Source organism: Rhea americana, unplaced genomic scaffold, assembly GCF_003343005.1.
Source record: "Rhea americana isolate MKP2758 unplaced genomic scaffold, rheAme1 scaffold_186, whole genome shotgun sequence".
NCBI classification, from domain to species: domain Eukaryota; kingdom Metazoa; phylum Chordata; class Aves; order Rheiformes; family Rheidae; genus Rhea; species Rhea americana.
The window spans coordinates 986,078-1,007,855 of NW_028185994.1; the positions used below are offsets into that span (position 1 = coordinate 986,078).

Sequence of the window (21,778 nt, forward strand, 5' to 3'; positions counted from 1 at the left end):
GCTCAAGTCTCCAGCCTGTCCGGATCCCTCTGGATGGCAGCACAGCCCTGTGGCGTATGAGCCACTCCTCCCAGTTTGGTAGCATCAGCAAACTTGCTGAGRAGGCACTCTGTCCCTTCATCCAGGTCATGGATGAAGAAGTTGAACAAGACTGGCCCCAGTACTGAGCTCTGGGGGACTCCACTAGCCATGGGCCTCCAACTGCACTCTGCACCACTGACAACAACCCTCTGAGCTCTGCCTTTCAGCCAGTTCTCAATCCACCTCACTGTCCACTCATCTAGCCTGCACTTTCTGAACTTATCTATGAGGATATTATGGGAGACAGTGTCAAAAGCCTTGCTGAAGTCAAGGTAGACAACATCCATCAAGGTAGGCAACAACCATCATCAAATCACTGAGGCCACTGTTGATAATCATCAGGCTGATACAGAATTATGCATGTGCTTGAGGATTACCATGCTGTGACTGCAGACGGTCTGACAGCCAAGATCAGGCATTGCAATGTGCAGATACTTATGTTCTGGGAAAGGAGAACAGGTATTCCTTCATGCCAGGAATGCTGGAATGCAGCATTGGATGCAATGGATGCTAGAACAGAGAAACGGATAATACAGTGAGAAGCAGGTAATATACTGAAATGCCAAAAAGACTTACGTGCTGTATCCTGTGGTAAATCTATGTATCCTTTAAAACCGTAAGATCTTAAGAAAGCAAGAAAAGCAATGTGAAACCTAATTGCTTGCTTACAGTTAAGCCTGTTTAACAGGCAAAATACACCACAATTAGTTTAAATCCATATCCGTCCTAGGAGAATTTAACAGTGATAGCATGGGTGAATAAAGCTGTATAGTGTTTTTCCAGGCTGTTTTGACAGGCTTGGATTTCACTCAAGACTTAGCAGTGAAACTGAATGATTATTTTAAAAGGTCCTTTCCACATATCTGCAAGTGTCCTGGATCGTGTTGCTAATAACTTTGTAGCCCTGAAAAATTGYAGTGTTGTCTAGTTTGGTCTCTTGCCAACTTTCTGACTCTGTCCACAGTGCAAGAGAAATATTCTCCCATGGTAAGAACTTACACCAGAATTTCACCACTTAAAAACTGGGTATTTATTAAATATCTTAGGGCATGTCTAAGGCCAATGCAAATGATTGGAACTGCAAGTATGCTTGCGTATGATGTTATCCCCAGGTTTGCCCTGATGTTAGTGCTTTTCCTATGTGCTCCTGAGGCAAATCACATCAAAATGGAGAGAGCTATTGAAAGACTCTGAAATCAACAAAGCTTGCAGACAGATTTATTCTTAAGAGTTCTAGATAGAAAGATTTATTTACCAATTCTGTGGTATGAAAATTGCTTTGCAAGTAAAGATGTGCCCTCCATTTCTGTGGAGATGTTTCAGGCAACTTTATGTTCTGTGTTGTGTCTCAGGACACCTGCAAAATTCAGCTTGCTGAGGACGCGTGATTTTTGAGTTATCTTACTTGGAGGAAACAGGTCACCTCCTTAGCCTTATGTGGTAGACCAAGCTTCCAGGACCATGCCTGCTCCAAATATCAGCTCATATTCCCCCATATTACCCATGCAATTTCCTGTGTAGTGGCCTTCAGTGTCACAAAAAGTGGCAGACAGCAACACTAACCTTGCCTTGAGAGAGAAAGAGGGACTGTCACGACTAGGAAAACAACACAGGAGGAACTTACCAGGACACTCAGGTAGACTGAGTGCGTAGACTAAGAGTAGGCTAAGAAACCTTTGCTGCCAAACACAGCAAGCAGTCCTGTCTTGGAGCTGTGGCTGAGCCAAACCAGGCCAGACCAAGCGGCAGCAAAAGGGGCGCTCCTCCCTGCTTCCTTCTGTTCCAGGTCTCGTGTGGAATGCTCTCATTAACCAGTAAGYGCAGCAGGGAGGATGAGGTACGGAGAAGGCTTTCACAGTGAAGGTRAATAACCCTTCGCTTGAATCGCTGTTACTGTGCTGAGTTTAGAAGCCTCCGTATCTCTCATCTATACAAAGCAGGTACTAGCTTGCCTGGTATTGCCAGTCTTCTCCTAGGTGCTTCTCTTCTGGAGGTTCCTAGCTCCAGTGTAGTGCAGGAAACCCTCGCATTATCTTTAAAAGGCCACGGGCAGGCACCAGTGTGCATATGCACTTTGCTTCCAGCCTGGAGCCCTGGGCCGGTTGGCTGCTCTGACCACAGCCATACTGGTGAACTGCTGAGGCAKATGCCTCCTTCCTCTTTATCTCTTTCTGGCTCTGCATATCACACTTTGTCTTGTCCTAGCACTGGGGACAGAGAGATGCACTGGAGAGCGTATCACAGAGTGTTTCCTGCTCTTGTCTATGCTTGTCAGTGTGAGCAAGCAGGAGAGGAGGAGGGGAGCAGAGGACTGGGACTGTCTTCACACTTGACCAKGTAGTTCCTGAGCCTGGATGCTGACTCATCCAGCCTGGAGGACTTCCACCACTACTTAGTATAMCTGGGAAAGGAAGAGAAACCTGCACAAGTGGAGACTGACATGCTGCAAGGCAGTGTGCACATTTCTCGTCCACGTGTGTCTGCTTCAGCARTGTCCCTGGAGATATGCCTGGATGCACAGCAACTGTGGCTGGCTGCTGTCTTCCTGGTCTTCCAGAGAGCTGTAGAGGTTAAAAGTGACATCCAGGCAGGGATCTGACTTTTCTGGAGATTTTACCTCTGTTCTTCCTTGTTGAGCTGCTTTGTCAGTGTAGAGGCTTGTTGTTGAGGCCGGATGCCATTTGCTTCCAGTGTGTATGGCCCTTTGGTGATGAGTGAACTTAGACATGGAGAATTTGGTAACGGAGAGATTGTCCTCCTGCTTCACAGACTGTTCTCAGTGGAAGAGGAGTTCTGTATGTCTCAGAGAAACATTTTGCACCACCTTCAACCCTGCTATGTTCCTGTGTCCCAGTGCAGGGGAGGGAGCAAGCTGGGACTGGGAGAGCTGCTGCAGGCAGTGCCTAACTGGAAACTGCTGAGCTGCACCTGTGCCTTTCGTAAAGCAGAAGTACCATTTTGCACAAGTCATCCCTTTGGCTCCTCCTTTCCAAGCCTGTACTGAAAAGGTATCACAGAGGCATTGCCACATTGTACATGGCAATACAGTGTATCAGGCCATAGAGATCACTCGTATGGCAGTCTGTGCTGGCTGTCACCACTATTAACTTGACAAAATGCCTTAATTTTCACCCTAATCATGTGTGTTTGCCCTTCTGCAAATCATTTTGTTTTTCAYGTCTAAAATTCTGTTTTGTTGATGAAACCAGTGCCTAAAACAAGATTTAAGGAAATAATTTCAGATATTGAACTGGAACAGACGGACTATTACTAATGTACCTCCTGTGTTTCCCTATCACGTGTTCTGAAGAGTATATTGAATAATGCAAATCTGTAGGCCCTCTCCTTAATGTCGAGGCTGTGCTGGACAGCTCTGAATCAATACGGTGTGTGGCAAATGCAAGTATCTATCTTGGCTGACACATGACACAGTTGTTCTTACAAGGCCACGTCTGGGCTTACTAACTTAGCCGTAAACACCCAACTGAGTTTAAGAGACTGCTATCTGCAGATAGGAAATAGTGGCATCTGTGTTGTTTATACGAACATAGAGGAGTTGCTTGGGGTTTGCAACAGGTAAGTAAGTGCATCCGAGGCCTGTACATCCAGGCTGAGGACGTAGAAAGGTACTGACCTCTACTTCACCCAGCTCCTAGCAGCAGGAGTATGAAGATAAGGCTGTGAAATGGATGGAGGGCTCAGGGTCATGGTAATGATGAGATCAGATGTTGAGTATTTTGAGTAACGGCATGTACCAAATGTCTGAGTTTTGATCACCTGCCTTAACATCCGGATTTCAAGAAGAGACTAAAACAGGTTCACGCTTACCCTCTTTGCTCTCTGTTCTGCAGCTGTGGCTGACATTTGCTCCTGTGGCTGATAAGACAGCTTCTTACTTCAACATTTCCCTGGAGGCAGTCAACTGGCTCTCGCTCGTGTACCTTCTCATCTCGATCCCATTTGGRCTGGTGGCAACGTGGGTCCTCGACAGCGTGGGGCTCAGATGGGCCGTGAGTTGAACTATTTGTTACCCCAAGGACCTTTCACCCAGAGACAGCAATGGTGACATCTCCGTGTATTTAGCTGCACAAAGCACTAACACGCATGCTAAGTGGGAGGGAGTCTTGTCGAAAGCTGCAGAGGACAAGTGGGTTGAAAGCTGTGCTCTGGTTTAGCAATAGCTGTAAACTCAGCTCTGAGGTGGGGAATAGTGGGAAAAGACAGAATACATTAGAAGACATAAAAAGACATAATTAAGGTTTTCTGAAGGCAGCATAAGACTTTTCCTTATGACAATGCGTGATGAGAATCCCATTGCCTTGCCTTGCTTCTAAGCTGACTTACTGTGTCAGAGCCCTTTGGAAAGGCATGCCAGAGCAGTTACACAGCACGCTTACACTGCTCTTAGTAGTGTTTCATGTATACTTGTTATGGCTCAGTATTTCGAAAGCAGTCGACTACTCAGTGAAAAGATTTTATAGATTCATTCCCCGTGTGATTTCTGTGACTCACAAGTCTTTAAGTTTCTTACTTCTATAGTTCAGCTGTCCCTGGCCCCAAAGACCTCTTTGCCACTGCTGAGCTTTTAAGACCTATGGTAAAAATAAGTATTGKTTTTTCCTGTGGTACTAAGATAATGAATCTTTTTGACCTTAAAGGAGGTAGCCCTCTAGTGGGATAGAAAAGCATTAACAGCATCTATGCACTAAAGGACTTATTTCCATGATCTTTAGATGGTCACAGCAAGATATGGGCGATAGCATGGAGTTGAAAACAGAGTAAAGCGAGTGATCTTTGAATTTCTCAAAGATTAATCAGGGCTGGGGTGGAGTGTACATGTGGGAGAGACCCAGAAGGATGGTGGCAGAGCTGAGCCCAGCTTGGGATTCACCTCACTGTGGCCTGAAGCTACCAGCTGGAATGAAATATGCTGAGGGAAGAAGTCAAAGTCACTTGAAACAGAGCAGCTCTGCAGTCAGGGTGGGTTCATAAGCTTGCTGGAGAACTGCCTGTCACAGCCTTCCTATTACCCTGCAGGGTGGMCCAGGGATCCTCTGGTGCTGCTTCTGCCTCTTTCCTCGCTGAGGTCCTGAGGCAGGCTCAGTCAGGCTGCAGGCTGGTCAGGGTCAGGGTACCAGAGACGGCCTTATTACCTGTGGGGAGAGAAGAAAAAACACACACAGTTTACAGTGACCCAAGCTAAAGAGGTGGGGACAGTCTGCACAGAACTCCCCATGCTGTCATTACCAACACTCCAGTGTTTCCCATAGCACATCTGAGACCCTGCTCAGGCTACCCTATTACTTTGTGCTTCAGGCTGCAGCACAAAACCTCTGGCTGTTTCTGCTTGCTCCAGGTGACCTTGAGTGCATGGCTGAACATGGCAGGTAGCATCATCCGGACATTCAGCGTCCTGAAGTTCCTGAGTCTGGGCTCCCAGAGTTACTGGTTCCTGTTTCTTGGACAATGCCTCTGTGCACTGGCACAGCCMCTTGTCATCTTTTCACCAACAAAACTGGCAGCACTGTGGTTCCCAGACCACCAGAGAGCAACAGCAAACATGATTGCGTCGATGTGTAAGTTATAGCTGCAAAGTAATGCCTATACCTCCACAACTTGCCAGCATTTGTTTSCTCCTGGGGAGAGCAGGCCCTCTATACCACACCTAACTCACTCTGCAAACCCAGCTCTGCCCAAGAATCTTAGAGCCTTGTACAATAAATGGGTGCYTTCACAGCTCCACAGGATAAGGGGGAGGAAGAAGTAGGACTTGACTACATCCAGTTGGAAAATTCAATTTAAGCAACCCAGGCTCCCTGTTCCTTTCCCTTCTGCCTTGCCAAGGTGATCATCTTTACACAAATATGACAGAGTCTGAGGACAGTGTTACTAAATCCAAAGTCTCTGCAGTGCCCCATACTCTGCAGCTTGTGAGGCTGGTGCCAACATTGCCAGTGAAGCTGTTGGTCACAGGATCAAAGAATCACAGAATGGTTAAGRTTGGAAGGGAACTCTGGAGATCATTTAGTCCACACCCACCCCTGCTCAAGCAGGGTCACCTAGAGCAACATAGACAGGGTTGCATCCAGGCAGGCTTTGAATATCTCCAGAGAAGGAGACTCCACAACCTCTCTGGACAACCTCTTCCAATGCTCTATCACTCTCTCAGTAAAGAACTTTTTTCCTCGTATTCGAATAGAACTTCTTCTGCTTCAGTTTTTGCTTGTTGCCTCTTGTCCTGTCGCTGGGTATCACTAGAAAGGTTCTGGCCCCATCCTGTTGACACACCACTTCAGGTATTTGTAGACACTGATAAGATTCCCCTCTCTCAGTTTTCTCTTCTCAGGCTAAGCAGGTCCAGCTCTCTCAGCCTTTCCTCATAAGAGAAATGCTCCAGTCCCCTAATAATCCTCACAGATCTATGCAGAACACTTTCAGAGAATCAAAGAATCACAGGATGGGTAAGGTTGGAAGGGACCTCTGGAGATCATCTAGTCCAAACACCCTGCTCAAGCAGGGTCACCTAGAGCATGTTAGAAGGATTGCATCCAGGCRGGCCTTGAATATCTCCAGAGAAGGAGACTCCACAACCTCTCTGGTCAACCCGTTCCGGTGCTCTGTCACTGTCACAGGAAAGTTCTTGCTGATAYTCAGGTGGAACGTCCTGTGTTTCACTTTGTGCCCGTTGCCTCTTGTCCTGTTGCTTGGCACTACTGAAGAGAATTCAGACCCATCCCCTTCACACCCTCCCTTCAAGTACTTTGATAAGATCCCTTCTCAGTCTTCTCTTCTCCAGGCTAAACAGGCCCAGCTCTCGCAGCCGTTCCTCATACGGCAGATGCTCCAGTCCTCTGATCATCTCTGTAGCCCCACGCTGGACTCTCTCCAGTAGCTCCAGGTCTCTCTTSTCCTGGGGAGCCCAYAACTGGACACAGTACTCAAGATGAGGCCTCCCCAGGSTTGAGKAGAGGGGCAGGATCACCTCCTTCCACCTGCTGGCAACACTCTTCATATTGCACCCCAGGAGACCATTGGCCTTYCTGGCCACAAGGGCACATTGCTGGCTCATAGTCAACCTGTTGTCCACCCCCACTCCCRGGTCCTTCTCCACAGAGCTGCTYTCCAGAAAGTCAGCCCSCAGCCTGTACCACTGCATGGAGTTACTCCTCCCTAAGTGCAGCACTCTGCACTTGCCCTTGTCCAACTTTGTGACATTCCTCTCCGCTCAAGTCTCCAGCCTGTCCGGATCCCTCTGGATGGCAGCACAGCCCTGTGGCGTATGAGCCACTCCTCCCAGTTTGGTAGCATCAGCAAACTTGCTGAGGAGGCACTCTGTCCCTTCATCCAGGTCATGGATGAAGAAGTTGAATAAGACTGGCCCCAGTACTGAGCTCTGGGGGACTCCACTAGCCATGGGCCTCCAACTGCACTCTGCACCACTGATGACAACCCTCTGAGCTCTGCCTTTCAGCAGTTCTCAATCCACTCATCTAGCCTGCACTTTCTGAACTTACCTATGAGGATGTTCTGGGAGACAGTGTCAAAAGCCTTGCTTAGTAATATCCATTGCTCTCCCCTCCTCTACCCAGCCAGATATTCCATCGTAGAAGGCTATCAGATGGCTTAAGCAGGATTTCCCCTTGGTGAATCCATGCTAACTACTCCTGATCACCTTCTTGTCCTCCATATGCTTAGAGATGACATCCAGAATGAGCTGTTCCATCACCTTTCCAGGGATGGAGGTGAGGTTGACTGGCCTATAGTTACCTGGGTCCTCCTTGCCCTTCTTGAAGACTAGAGTGACATTAGCTTTCTTCCAGGCCTCAGGTACCTCTCCTGTTCTCCATGACCTTTGGAAGATGATGGAGAGTGGCTTAGCAATTAAATCCACGAGCTCCTTCAGCACTCGTGGGTGCATCTCATTGGATCTTATGGATTTATGGGTGTCGTTTTTATCTAAATGATCTCTAACCCAATCCCCCTCCTCAACCAAAGGAAAGTCTTCCTATCTCCAAACTTTCTCATTTGTCTCCACGCTCTGAGATTCTTGAGGGCTGCCCTTAGCAGTGAAGGCTGAAGCAAAGAAGGCATTCAGTAACTCTGCCTTCCCTATATCCTTTGTCACCAGGCCACCCACCCCATTCAATAGTGGACCCCCATTTTCCATAGTCTTCCTCTTACTACAGATATACTTGAAGAAGACCTTCTGGTCATCCTTGACATCTCTTGCCAGACTTAATTCCAAGTGGGCCTTAGCCTTCATTATCTCATCTCTGCATACTCTGACAACATTCGTATATTCCTCTCAAGCAGCGTGTCCCCTCTTCCACATTCTATTACTTCCTTCTATTTGAGCTTGGCCAGGAGCTCCTTCTTCATCCAGGCAGGTCTCCTGCCCCTTTTGCTGGACTTCTTTCTCCTTGGGATGCATTGCTCTTGAGCTTGGAGGAAGTGATGCTTGAATATTAACAAGCTCTCTTGGACCCCTCTTCTTTCCAAGGCACTGACACATCAGATTCCTCCAAGTAGATCTCTGAAGAGGCCAAAATCCACTCTCCTGAAGTCCCGGGTTGCGATCCTACTTATTGTCCTGCTTCTTCCTTGCAAGATCCTGAACTCCACCATCTCCCTCTGCAGCCAAGGCTGCCCCCAACCTTCACATCTCTCACCAGTCTTTCTTTCTGTGTTATTACAAGATCCAGCAGCACACCACTCCTCATTGTCTCCCCCACCATCTGTGTCACAAAGTTATCATCAATAACTTTGAGCTTCCTGGACTGTTTGTGTCTAACTGTAATGTCCTTATAGCAGATATCAGGGTGGTTGAAGTCCCCCATGAGAACCAGGGCCTGTGATCATGAGGCTACTTCCAGCTGTCTGTAGAAGGACTCACCAACTTCTTCTTCCTGATCAGAYGGCTTGTATTAAACACCTACAACAGTGTCACTCATGTTAGTCTACCACTCTTCATCCACCCCTAGGCAGAGCTCAATACATGCCATAAAGAGCAACTCCACCACCTCACCTTCCTGCCCTGTCTTTCCTAAAAAGCATGTAGTCATCCATGACAGCATTCCAGTCATGGAAGTAATCCCACCATATCTCTGTAATTGCAATGAGATCATGGCCCTGCATCCACACACAGATCTCTAATTCCTCCTGTTTATTCCCCATGCTGCTTACATTGGTGTACAGGAACTTCAGAGAGATAATAGAGCATGCAGGTTTCTCAGGATGGGTGCAACAAGATCCTCCATAGTCATGTCCTGTATGCACTTCCCTGATTGCATGCAGCTGCTGGAGACTTGAGCCATGTTTTGTTGACTACCTTGCGTCTATAACTCTCCCCTTTCTCCATCTTCCCTAGTTTAAAGTCCTCCTTACCAGGCTAGCCAACCCTTCTGCAGTTGCTGGAGGATTCCAGTGTCAGTGGGAGCTGATAGCAGGGCTGGTTTCTGCTCAGGGCTCTTCACTGGGCATAGGAGAAGAGTAGGGCTTTTCTCTCTCTCCCCTCCCCTTTCTCTCTCTCTTGAGAGCCTCCTTCTGAAGCCAGACCCACATGAAAAGCCCTAATGGTTCAGCAGGCCCGCAGCGTGCCCCCCCCCCATCTGCTGTCTTTGCCTGGCCCACTGCTGAGCAGTTAGCAGTCTACTCCAAGGCAGGTGCAGCACCCTGTGCCTCAAACTATCTGGTTATTGGAGGATGCAAAGGGAGCTGGCAGTAGGGGAGTAAAATAGGAAATAATGGGGAAGAGCAGGGAGATGAAATACGAGACTATGAGAAATATGGAAAGACTTGGGGTTTTGTAGTGGAAACAAAAGAAGAGGAGGGACAGGACATAMGTATTAGTAGAAAATCAGCTTTGCTCATTTGACTGTTTGCACAACATCTCATTAAAGTTAGGAAGTAGTCCCCTACAATTTTGGACATTCCCAAGCAGAGTCAGAGAGTGGTGTTCCACACAGTACTCAGATCCAGCCTCAGAGGATGGGCTTTACTGAGCAATGTTTTGGCTTGCAAGCTGTCAGGAGTGACCTGGCTGTAGCTAGCATCTCAGCAGTATCCAGTGACAGGACAAGAGGCAATGGGAACATACTGAAATTCAGGAACTTCTGTTTAGACATAAGAAAGAGCTTTTTAACTGAGAGGTGGCTGAAGACTGGAACAGGTTGCCTATTCAAAACCCAACTGGACACAGCCCTGCGCAACCTGCGCTAATAGACTCTTCTTTGAGCAGGAAGGTTGGACTGGATCATCTATAGAAGTGCCTGCTGGCCTCAGCAATTCTATGATTTTGTGAGTCTCTGTAATTTTGCCTTTGGCAGAWCTGCTTATGCTTCACAGAGAACATTTCTATAGTTCATTGTGGTATCTCAGTTACAGTGGTTGAACTCTGTCCTGTCTTGCAGTCCATTGGTATCCTTCTGTTGAGTGTAAATGGGAAGGTGCTCATGCTGACATGCTGCAACTGGCATGAGCAAACATTGTCCTTTATGGCTGGTCTTTTGAAAATGTGAAATACAGCTGTGGTGTGTGGGTTCTCAGCCCATGTACTGGCAACCCATGTACTGTGTCACAGCGGTAACATGGGCTCTTATTATTTTGCAAGGGGTGTTTTGCTGTATTTTTTGTTCTAGAATAAATACAAGTTCACAGAGTCACCAAATGATGAGATGCTTGTTACTCATGAGRATGAAAGTGCTAAACACAGCATAAGGGTATGGCAGAAGGTGACCAGGCAATTCTCCTTGACACCTGTCACTGTTTCCCACCAGTCTTGGTCAGAGTCTCAACAAGCACACTCTTTGTCGGGGAAAGGTTAGGATGAACCGGCTGTGGTTTGGTTCTTTCTCCTGAAGTGCAAGTTGCTTACAGAATGCTGKTTTTTTCTGCTTGCTGTGAATGACTCTCTGTTTTAATGCTGGCTGGCTGTGACTCTGGATAACCACATTGCAGGAATGTGTAAAATGAATGGGAAGATTCTCTGTCAGGGAAGCAGGCAGGGGATGTTAAACTGAGAGTAAGGCTGAACAGGTGGCGTGTGAGGGCATCCCAGCATGTTCAGAGGCATCCCAGCTAAYGCTGGGATACCTTCCCTTCCAGTTCCAGGTTCAAGTGGGAATCTGAGGTTGCCAAGGGAAAGTGCCTCTGTTTGTAACTGCAATATGACATCAGGGCAGAAGATTTGGATAGGTCTGTCTTCATTTTTTCCTTTCAACTTGGTGTTTGTGGGGGCAACGTTGTGAAAATAGGGACAGCAGAAATCATAGATGAAAAACAGTTTCCTGTTATGCGAGTTAGGGGCCATAGGAAAATCAGTTTCTGAGATGGAGTGGGGGAACTTACGTGGCAATAGTGAGACCTCATAGTTCAATTTTGCAAGTGTTGCTCTCCTCATTTCTCCACATATATGCCTTGCTCTGTCCTTACTTGTTGCTGCTCCGCTGCACCCTACAGCACTAGTGCTGACTAATGTGACTAGAAGAGGTGGACACATGATTCTGATTGCTCACATGAAAACAGGTGTGTTTTTTATTCTCTTCCAGCCAATCCCTTGGGTATTCTAATAGCAAACGTGTTGTCACCTGCACTAGTTCCAGAAGGAAAGCACATTCCGCTGATGGTAAATGAAATCTGGTTTAGTCAGGCAGCTGGGCTGTTTGAGGTCCAGCTGCTTTCTGTATTTGCAGGCAGTGGAGATGGAAAGGCTGGTAACATGTCTTTGCATTGTGTCGTACAGCTGGGTGTTTACGCCATCCCAGCAGTAACAGCCTGTGTTCTAGCAACTGTTGGGATTCATGAAAAGGTTCCTCCAACACCTCCTTCTGCCAGTGCCAGTAACTCCACCTCCCAGCCATTCCTCACAGGGCTCAAAATGGTAAGTACCATAGCACAGAGAGAAACCATCRCTGCAGTGAGGGTTGTGCTGGGGAATCTGCCGATAAAGCGTACTCTGAACCCTGCTCCACCTGCCGTGGAAAGCCTCTGAGGGAGAGCAAGGTTTCTTCCTACCTCAGGGAGTTAGCATCTGCTCACTGCAGAGGTGGGGCAGATGCTGTCTGGCTATTCAGTCATGGAGTGGCTGCTGTTCTGGTGGCTCAGACAGATAAACTTGGRCTCCTCCAAGAGGACTGCAACCCTGAGCCATCTGAGCAGATCGCATGCAGGTAGCAAGGCGCATGCAAAGTGAAGAGTAGAATTTAAGGTCACTGCAGAGTCCCCTCTGCCCTACACACTACCTATTTTTGCCTGCCTCTGTCTGGCTTTAAAATCCCTGTTGATAGCAGAAAACTGAATTGCTCTAATGCTTACGGGATTGCCCTCTTCACCTTTCTAATTGAGGAGTCAGAGACACTGACCTTAAAGGCCAGTTGAAGCTGGGCCTTTCTTTCCCCTTCACTCATTTTAAATGATGTYGTAACTTCTTTTTTAGCTCCTGAGAAATAAGTCATACATCATCCTGGCTGTGTGCTTTGGAGGAGGAATTGGGATGTTCACCTGCTTTTCAGCTCTACTGGAACAGATCCTCTGCGAAAAAGGATATTCAAATGTGAGCCTATCTGTCTCCCTCCATCCCCTCTTCCCACATGATCTATGATACAGTCAAAATGTTTTTTAGTGATTAGGGACTCAGAGCAAAATGAAGACAAGTGAATAAGCTGTACTGTCTAGCTCTCATTTCCTGATAACGTCCATTATGTATTAAGCAGCACATTAATCCAGATCACCTTCAGGCTTTTAGTATAACAAATGATCAGCATTTTCATTACTGCCTTTGGCCAGGCCAGGCCTCTATTTGCAGATGAAATGCCCTCTCTCCTTAGACAGTCCCYTCCCTACTGAGGAAGGAAGAGTGTTGGAGTTCCTTCTAAGCCACTGCAGAGCAGTGCTGCCTCTGCAGCCCTATGATCCTTTCCCCAGAAGGGAAGAAGTCCCAGACAGGCACTGGAGTGAGCAGGCAGCTGGAGGCAGGCTGATGCAATCACCTTTCTTCTCTGCATAGTCTAAAATGAAGGCACGGTAACAGAGGAGATTGCTTGGATAAACAGAGCTGCCACAAAACCTGCACCCTTCCCTCCTATGGCAGTGGCTAGGTGCTGCATCTGGGGTTGAGCACAGTTGGTTCCACCTGCTCTCTCCCTGCCTTACCAGGGGCTGCCCCAGTTCCTCTGCTTCCCCTCCAACAGGCAGCACTCCTGTTCTGCTGTTCATGTTCCTGTGGAGAGTTTTAAAACACTTCTCCAGCTCCACTTGCACCTGCACATCTACCTACCTGCTCTTTATTCTTCTCCTTCTTGATTTCCTACAGCTATGTGATAGCCAGCTTAATGCTGTGAAATCTGGCTATGCAGCTTGGTCAGACTGATTCAGTCTGCTGGCTTTTCACCAGAAACCTTCCAAGCTTGCTAGCCTTGCTTCTCATGCACTGCAGTGCTTTTGTCTGCATGTGGCTGGCCAGCCCCAACCCCACAGCAGAGCTCACAGGAGCTATTCCAGATACCCTTTCCATCTATTCTGCCCCTGAGGCTCCCAAAAATGTTTACCCAAATTTGTTAAAGCCTTCCTGCTTTCAGGTTTGGTGTCTGACATTGACTGCTTCTCAAGGAGCTGAAGGGGGAGAACAAGCAAAGACAGTTATCACAGGCAGTAAAGCATAGGTCCTATTCTTGCTGCCAGCCTCTGCCTCCCTGCCCCAGCCTGGCTGTGCAGCATCTGGTATAACAGTCTTTGAGGCAACCAGCCTTGTGATGGGCAGTCAGCCAGTACAGGTTACTGGTAAGAAAACGGCCCAGAGCGCAGTTATAAACAGAAGATCCCAAAGGATTTGTTACCACAGCAAGTGTGGACCAGGTGCCTGGTCCTGCTGGAGGAACCAAGAATCCCTCACATGTGGGATGAAACATTCAATACCATAGAACATACCCAGCCTCCCTGGCCAGATATGCAAAAGCTCGTTCTCCACTGAGACCTTGGAATTGCTGTCACCCTGTTGTCCACATATCCSTGAAGCAGCGGTCATGCTACGGCAAGGTATTTGCTACTCTGAGACCAGAGCAGGCACTGGAGAATCTGTCCTGCCTCATTAAATGCTCTACCAGAAGCAGGCAGATGGGTCAGTGACATTGAAACCTCTTGCCTTCCAACTTTAGCTGCTCAGTCACTTGTTCTTCTGCCCTGCAGGTGTTTGCTGGCCTGAATGGTGCACTATTCACCACATGCGGTTTGCTGGGTGCTTTCCTATTAGGACTGTATGTTGACCGAACAAGGAGGTTTATAGAGTCCACCAAGGTCTGCTTCTGTCTGACTGCTCTYGCTTGCATCATGTTTGCAGTGGTGAGTTCTCCCTTGCATTGCACCATATCTGTGGGTCTACTTCTGTTGCTATCTGATAAGTCATCACCTTGAAGCAGGTGAACTGATGTCATGGTATTTATTAAGCCACCTGTTCTGCTTTGGGAATTCCTACCCCTCCATGGGGTAGGAATGTTTTAAAGAAATCCCCTTTCCTGTATGTTTCATGGAGTCACACCATGGAGACTCAGATAAATTGCTTCAGGTTAGGAATAAATGGGCTTAGTTTACTTTCTTCAGTTGGATTGCCATGTTTGCTTACTCTCCCTAGGGTCATTCTTGTCAAAAAGGCAATGGAATTGCTAAGCATCAGTCTTACAAAAAATAAACAACATAACCATAGTTTTCCCAATGCCTGCCTTTAACGGTGATGCCTACTAGGAGGTCTAAGGCCAGCAGAAAGGACCTGGTCAAAACAGGGATGAAGAGCAAGAAAAGGAGATTGCACAAATACAGCTAGGAGAGGAATGCACAGCCGGGAAACTTCATACCCGTGGGGCTGGAGTGCAGGTACTGCACACAAACCCAGTCACTGCCAACAGGAGCCATCATCCAGCAGGAAACAGAGCATGAGGCATAGGGCTCCTTGACCTGTGGAGGGCCCAGGCTCGTGCAGGTGACTGCTTCCCTGACAGACTAGTGCTATGTACTTCTCCTGCTTGTTGAAAGACTCAGACTACCTTATAACACAGGTGTGATTACTCCTCCCACTAGGCCAAGATCCCAGTGATGTTAGCTGCACTTTGAAGAGACAGATGAATGGTGTGCTTTGCTCAGCGTAGTAGGGGGTGCCTGATGCAGACCTCACACTCCCCTTTCAGTGCTCTGGCATTTTGGGTGCTTTGAATACAGGTCATCATGCCTGGATTCGGGGAGAGCAAGGAGTAGATATGAGGCTGAGTCCGGAGCAACAAGCAAACCCGGCCCTGCCCTCCTCTCCCCTCCCTTTCTGCTCAAACAGGTGAAGAGCATGTTCCAAGCACAAAGAAGCACAAAAAAAMCACATCCAAATGGTTTTGGGTTTTGATATCTTGATGTTTTGAACTTGGATTCCAGACAAATACAGTTTTCCATGTGTTTGGCTGCTGCTTTGCCATTAACTAGGGAAGGCAGCACAGTCCTGCTGCAGCTGTGTCAGGAGGGACACCTAGTGCTCCTCCGTGGGAGTGTAATACAGAAGGTAATGAAGGAGACACCAACCCTATGGCTGCAGTTATTACCCCACTGGCTTTACCAGCATTGGCTGGACAAGGCCATGCTCCTTCCTGCAGAGCTGAGGATGAGGCTCTTTTAGGAACTGAACTAATCACTTGGGTTTGTGGATGATGTTGGTGGGTTTTTTTATTTTTATTTATTTATTTTTTTTAATAATACCCTGGTGTTATAAAAGTGAGTCTGATAGTGTTGATACATGATAAAGAATACTTTTCAGCCTAGACTGAGCTGCAGCCATCTGGTGAGTTCTCATCTGTAACCTACTCCAAGTGCCACTTTAGACACATTAGCTTGTGTCAGGAGGAACAGGTGTGTTTCACTTCATACTGGAGATCAGCTGAGTGTACTACTGGTAAATTTCTGACCAGGGAGACAAGTCACAGTAATAGGACCACACCTGTGTTTTTCAGATAATTCTGCTGATCTCTCTCCCCTTGCTTAAACTCAACAGATAAATCTTCTATAACCATTTGTTGACTCTGGAAGGCTGCAGGTAAAAGAGATCTTTCAACAAAAGGATGAGGAAGGTACTAGTGAGAACGGTGAACCTTTGGGACTTCCCTCAGGTGATGGTGAAGTACAGGTTCAAACAGAGATTTTCTGTGCAGTGGTGCTGACACTGAGGCTTTGACACTGTATCTCCTCCTGCAGGCATCTCGTTTCAGACACGAGGCCGTGATACTGGCCGTAGCCAGCTCACTGTTTGGGTTCTTCGGTTTTGCCATCTACCCCGTTGCCATGGAGCTGGCTGTGGAGTGCTCCTACCCCGTGGGAGAGGGCACATCTACCGGCCTGATTTTTGTTGCAAGGTAAGGAGGCAAGTTAAACCTATCTGTTGAGCTTGGGTAGCGACAGTGGTGTGGGTGCAGATAAAGCAGAGCATGGATATCGGTGCCAGCCCTGCTGCTGCGTTTCTTCTGTCTGGTACGCATGCACATGAGCATGGCCAAAGGGGAGCTGTGCATCTGTAGGTTTTGTCTTAAACAAAATGCTGATGGCCATCCATCCTGATCCGAGTTGTAGAGCTGATGAGCTTCCACTAAAGAGTTTAATGCGAGGAAGAGCATGTGGGTCTTGTGCAAGAAGGGCAAGAACACAGCTGAAGGTCTCCCTTCCTTGGCACAAAGCAGGGAGATAAAACCAGCATCGCCTATGTCTGAAGCAAGCACAAGCTGTGTGCCTGAGAGTGATGCCCATTTCCGTGGCAACACAGGGACCTGTCAGGCCTCAGAGCTCCCACGGGCAAGATGGGGCTCATCACTCTCGGGGCAGCTGGTCCACACCAAACAGGGCAGTGTCATGTCTTTCCACACTCAATGTACGTGCCTTGGGCTGGCAGTGAGCTGCAGCAGGAACAGTGTCCTGGAGCTCTAAGCAATTGTGCATGGCCCAGCACCAGGTGTGTCTGGGAATTCAGCAGCAGCAATGACCAGCTGTCAAAGAGGGGCATCGAACACCTCCTCTTGAAGGCTGTTGTATTCCACTCGATGTCAAGTTTATGGTTGCCTGGCAGCTAGCTGTGAAAGAGGAGGAGGCTGAAGTCCTTGCCTGGCTTTTCCCATCCTCGCTTCTGCAGTGAGAGGTATTTCTAATCTTTGCCCAGCAGCTAAGCCTCAGCTCACTGGCGGCTGTGGTTCAACACCTGTCCACTTCTGTTGGAAGTACACAGCAGCCCTGCCATGCAGGCCATGTGGGTAYGCTGAAAGGCCAGCCTGCCCAGTCTGTGAGCCAGGGCTGGTTGCTGAGGGCCTGGGTCAGAGGCAGTTGTCAGTAGTTTGCTGTCCTAGAAGACCCTGCTTCAGACAGAAGCTTCACTTCCTCCCCACTGGCGCAGCCTGGCTGCCCTGGAAGGACTGGTGAATCAGGCAAGATCAGTAACTGCACGACAGCTTCTCCCCACAGCCAGGTCCAAGGCATGATTTTAATGATTCTGCTGCAAGCCCTCACCGTGCGGGTTTCTGATGACTCATCCTCCACCTGTGCCCTCGACCAAGACAGAGCCCTGGACTGGACCAGTAAGTACCTCCTTGGGAAACTACACCGAACACTCAGTTGCTCTCCATGTGCCTCCCCTCCCACGTCTCACCATCAGGGAGCCTGCAGGACTGGTAACTGCTGTATCTTTTGGCCGCCTTTCCCAACCCGGTAGTGCACTCTGCTGGTACGGCTAAAACAGGGCTGCAAGGCWGAAATGGGAGATCTCTAAGGTGCCATCTGATTAAAATTCCTCTTCTGGCCGTACTCCAGGGACCTGAACTTCACCAAGATATTGAGAAGCTGTTCTAAGGGAAGGCGCTATGCMGGCAGCACAGCTTGTGCTCCTTTGCAGTGTGGCAGGCTGAAGAGCACCAGTGCACTGCCAGAAAGTGAATTCCCTTGCTCCTGCAGACACATGCAAAAGCACGTATACATTCATGTACCGTTTTGCTGACTTATTCTCAGACGGTCAGGAGAAGAGTCAGCAACTGAGATGAACTAGGGAAAAAAATGTGTTTGCACTGTAGGTTAAACGCTGGCATTGATCTCTCAGCTGATTCACAYTCATGTAATACTGACACCAAGCCCTGTGGACATACTGTAATGTAGAGGCTGGCAAACACCTTTTCTAAAAGTCTTCTTCAGCAGAGCAGATCTCAAGACCCAGCTCCAATAGCTGTCAGGGAACAGTAATTGCCAATAACTTCACAATAACTGTCCCCCGCCCCGGTAATTTGGCTGCTTCATGTTTGAACGTCTGCAGTTGCCCATCTTGTCAAATTAGAGCTGGATCTCATTACTGGGTACCTGTCACTGCTCAATTTATGATCTGAAATGGTCAGGAACATCTATGGAGAAAGGTAGGGAGGTGCTTTTTTTGAGACAACACTGAAGTGAGAACACATACTTCTAAGCCATCACATACAGCCTTTTTAGATTTACTTTTTTTGCATCAAAAATGTTCTTAGGACAAAATCCTTTCTTAGATTAAAGCTTTTCCTTCAGGGACCTTTACTACACTTTGCTCTCTGGTGACCTTCTAGCAAGGAACATCGCAGGTGTAGATCGTACGAAGCCCAAGTGTCCTGATTAGGTCTTCCCTGTACCTTTCATTACCTCTCCCCCAACATGCCCCCAACACACACACACTGGGTGCATCAGTATAAGATCTCCAACTTGTGGGACCAAGCAGGACAGGAATTCTGGAAATATCCCACAATTTATTCAAGCCCTCTTCCTATGTGTGTGGTGTGTGAGAGGAAATTTGGCTTTTAACAGACTATTGCTGCCCCACTATGAGCTGCACACCTGCCTTGGGGCCACCCTTTGGGAAGGCCACTGAGACTCTGCAGCTTCTGGGGAGCTGACCTCTAAACCTCTGCAGCTCTGGGGAGTCACAGATTCACCTTCTAAAAGTTTATCTTTCTTACAGTCCCAACGCTGGTGCTGGCTGGGCTCTGCAGTGCTGTGGCTTGCTTCTACGTCATCTTCTTCAACACAGACTACAAGCGGCTCCATGCTGAGACAAACAGTGGCACGTCGGTCAATGCAGAAGATACGGCAGCGGGAACTGTTCCTGAAGCCTAACCAGGCTGAAAAGGGTACACATCAAGGGCCAGTTATGGAAGGACTCAGGTCTGTGGGCAGGGGCTATGACTGYGAGTGCTCATCTGAAACACTGGGATGTTTGATTTCTGTTGCACAACAAGCAGCCTGGATTTAAGAAGAAAAGGGCTAAAGCAGAGCTACTGGGGTGCTACTTCTTGAGCTTCCACAACTCTTGCATTTATTTCTGAGACTGGGGTGCGGAGTACTGGGTGGCTATGCTGCCAGAAAGACCAGAGGGGGTTGGTCAACTACAGAAGTACAGCAGGTATTTTCAGCTGTCTTGATTCAAGCAAAAGRATTGTTGCAGAGGAGAAGAGCGCATTTCAGCCATTTTTTTGTTTTCACATGCTTGGACCTCTGGTAAAGCTTTCAGAGGGGTAGAAGCCATGCCTACCATAAAGTTGACAGAAAATTAGCTTGCAAGTACTGCGGTTTTTGTGTAGCATGACGCTCTTTCCCCCTCTAACCTGGAGCTAGCTGTGCCTCTTCCTTGGCTAAAAGGAGGCAGGAGCTAGAGCATCTATCTTTCTCTTGCAGGAGGGAGACCTAGGCATATTATCTGCAGTATAACTCTGTTACAATGAGCCACATTGTCTTCTCCTACAAATGGGAAAAGGAAAGCTCTGCCTGCAGGGCTGACCATAAAAAAAAAGAAATCAGTAAGCAGCAGGTGCTAAATGTGGCAGCCTTCCTTGCTGCTTCTAGTCCCTTGCCAAATATTGAGAAATTCAGGATCAGTTTGTTTTGCCTTGTGCTCCTCTTGTCTCACCAGCTCTCCTGCTCTTCCAGTGATTCAAATTTTCCATGGGAGGATGAACCTGCCACTGTAAGAACAGGGTTGTATAACCTCCCCAGACCAAGACTTGTGCCCTTCTACAGGAGAACACTGAGAGAGCAGCTTACTTTCTGGAAAAAATCGCAGTGCCTTGGGAAAGGTGGCAAGAAAACAAGCAAAGGTTACCGTGTAAAGAGTGCAGGTAGTCTTCAAAGTTTTTGCAAATAATATGAGTGGTTTTGAGGAAGGTCAAGTAAGGAGTAACACTACACAGACATGTTCTAGTTCCTGCTGCAATTCACAGCTGTCCTTCAGTGTTTGAAGAGATGGTAGATGCACAAAAGATCCCCTTTGGAATTCAGTTACCGTAAGAATTGCAAAGGGCGCAAGTGAACCTTTCTGCTGTCTACAAACAGCAATACTTGCACGGCAGTCAACTATCCTGCTTCGTTTCTCAAGTCTAGGTATAAAGCTGGAGCACTTGTACTCCTGTGGCATTTCCATGCTAGAAGAAATAAGATAGGTAGGGCTGGGTGAGTCTTTGTATCATGCAATTTGCAAGGAGATCTCAGCACTTTTGTTAATCAAGGAAAATTGTTGCAAATTTGAGCTCTGAAGATTAAGCGACATTCTCCAGTCTAGCTAGAGCACTACTCAAAGTGAAGGATGCACTTTTCTTGGGGAATACTATAAAGAGGAGCTCTCTCACTGCTTGGAGTCTCTTTCTTACYTGCAAGTAGAAAGCCTCTAGAAGGCATCTAACTGCATACAGAAAGAGCATGCTAGTTCCTATAGCTGCAGCCCTGCTGTCACCAGTAATCACTAATTTCTATCTGAAGGAGCAGGAAGGAAGATGAGTTCAAAGAAAATGAACTTGGATATGTCAGAGGAGTTGGAATGGCTGTCTTGTTCAAAACTAACTTGTCAGTTCTGCAACCCTGGACCTAATATACTGAACAGATTAACACTAAATTTACTTGTCACTCCTGAGTCCTACTGTACTGTGAAGCAAGAAGTGCTTGGTGCTTGATGATTTTGTATATTTACAGACACACTTTTTTTTTTTTTTTAATAAAGGGCAATTTAAGGAAAGATTCAGCTCTTCTCACTGTTTGAATCTTGAAACAAGTATTTTAGAAATGCAAGAGTGGATCAAGTCAGCACAAGTCTAAGGTCACGATGTTCTCCTTGTGTTAAGTGATACTCAAAATGATGAGGGTGAATGGTATTTCAGATAGCTCCAAATGCTAGGTTTCACCCATGTTAGCTCTGTTTTGAAGACCACATTTCTAGGCTGAAGGAGCGAGGAAGCACATTGCTAGCAAATGTCTCCAAAGTCTACTAATTTCCTGATTAGAAAGTCTGCCTTGCCCAAGCTGAGCCACTCTCATCTTTACCTTAGCATTTAGAAGAAGAAATATAAAAGAGGAGGTTTTCCTTCAGCCAGTGCATCAGATGTACAGGTTTGTGAGGAGCTGCCAAGTGGATGGAACCTCAAGAGAGAATGGCTGGCAGTGAAGGTCTTTGATATCCTGGCAGCAGGCGAGGAGGGGGTGGCCTGTCCACCAGCAGCTGGGAAGAGTCTGCAGCTGGGGCTTGGGGTCTGAAGGGCTCTGCACCCCCAACAGCACAGCTTACTCAACACAGAGGGTGGTCTCGCATGGGCTCTGTTGGTGGCCACACCTCACAGGCTGACCTCCTCAAGTGCTCCTTGGGACTTTGGCTGCCTGCCCACTCCTGTCAGCAAGCCCGTCAAGGAGAAGAGAAGCA

The 21,778-nt window shown here is 47.7% G+C and overlaps 1 protein-coding gene across 1 annotated transcript; it reads left to right on the forward strand.

The window, feature by feature from the left end:
• Positions 1 to 2,755: 2,755 nt before the first annotated feature.
• SLC49A3 (solute carrier family 49 member 3) lies at positions 2,756 to 21,100 on the forward strand. Its single transcript, XM_085302143.1, has 10 exons — positions 2,756 to 3,031; positions 3,933 to 4,091; positions 5,438 to 5,657; positions 11,628 to 11,704; positions 11,822 to 11,959; positions 12,515 to 12,631; positions 14,263 to 14,415; positions 16,300 to 16,457; positions 17,551 to 17,663; positions 19,058 to 21,100. The coding sequence occupies exons 1-10, from the start codon at positions 2,756 to 2,758 to the stop codon at positions 19,210 to 19,212; spliced, it is 1,566 nt and encodes a 521-aa protein (XP_085158269.1). The 3' UTR covers positions 19,213 to 21,100.
• The last annotated feature ends 678 nt before the right edge of the window (positions 21,101 to 21,778 follow it).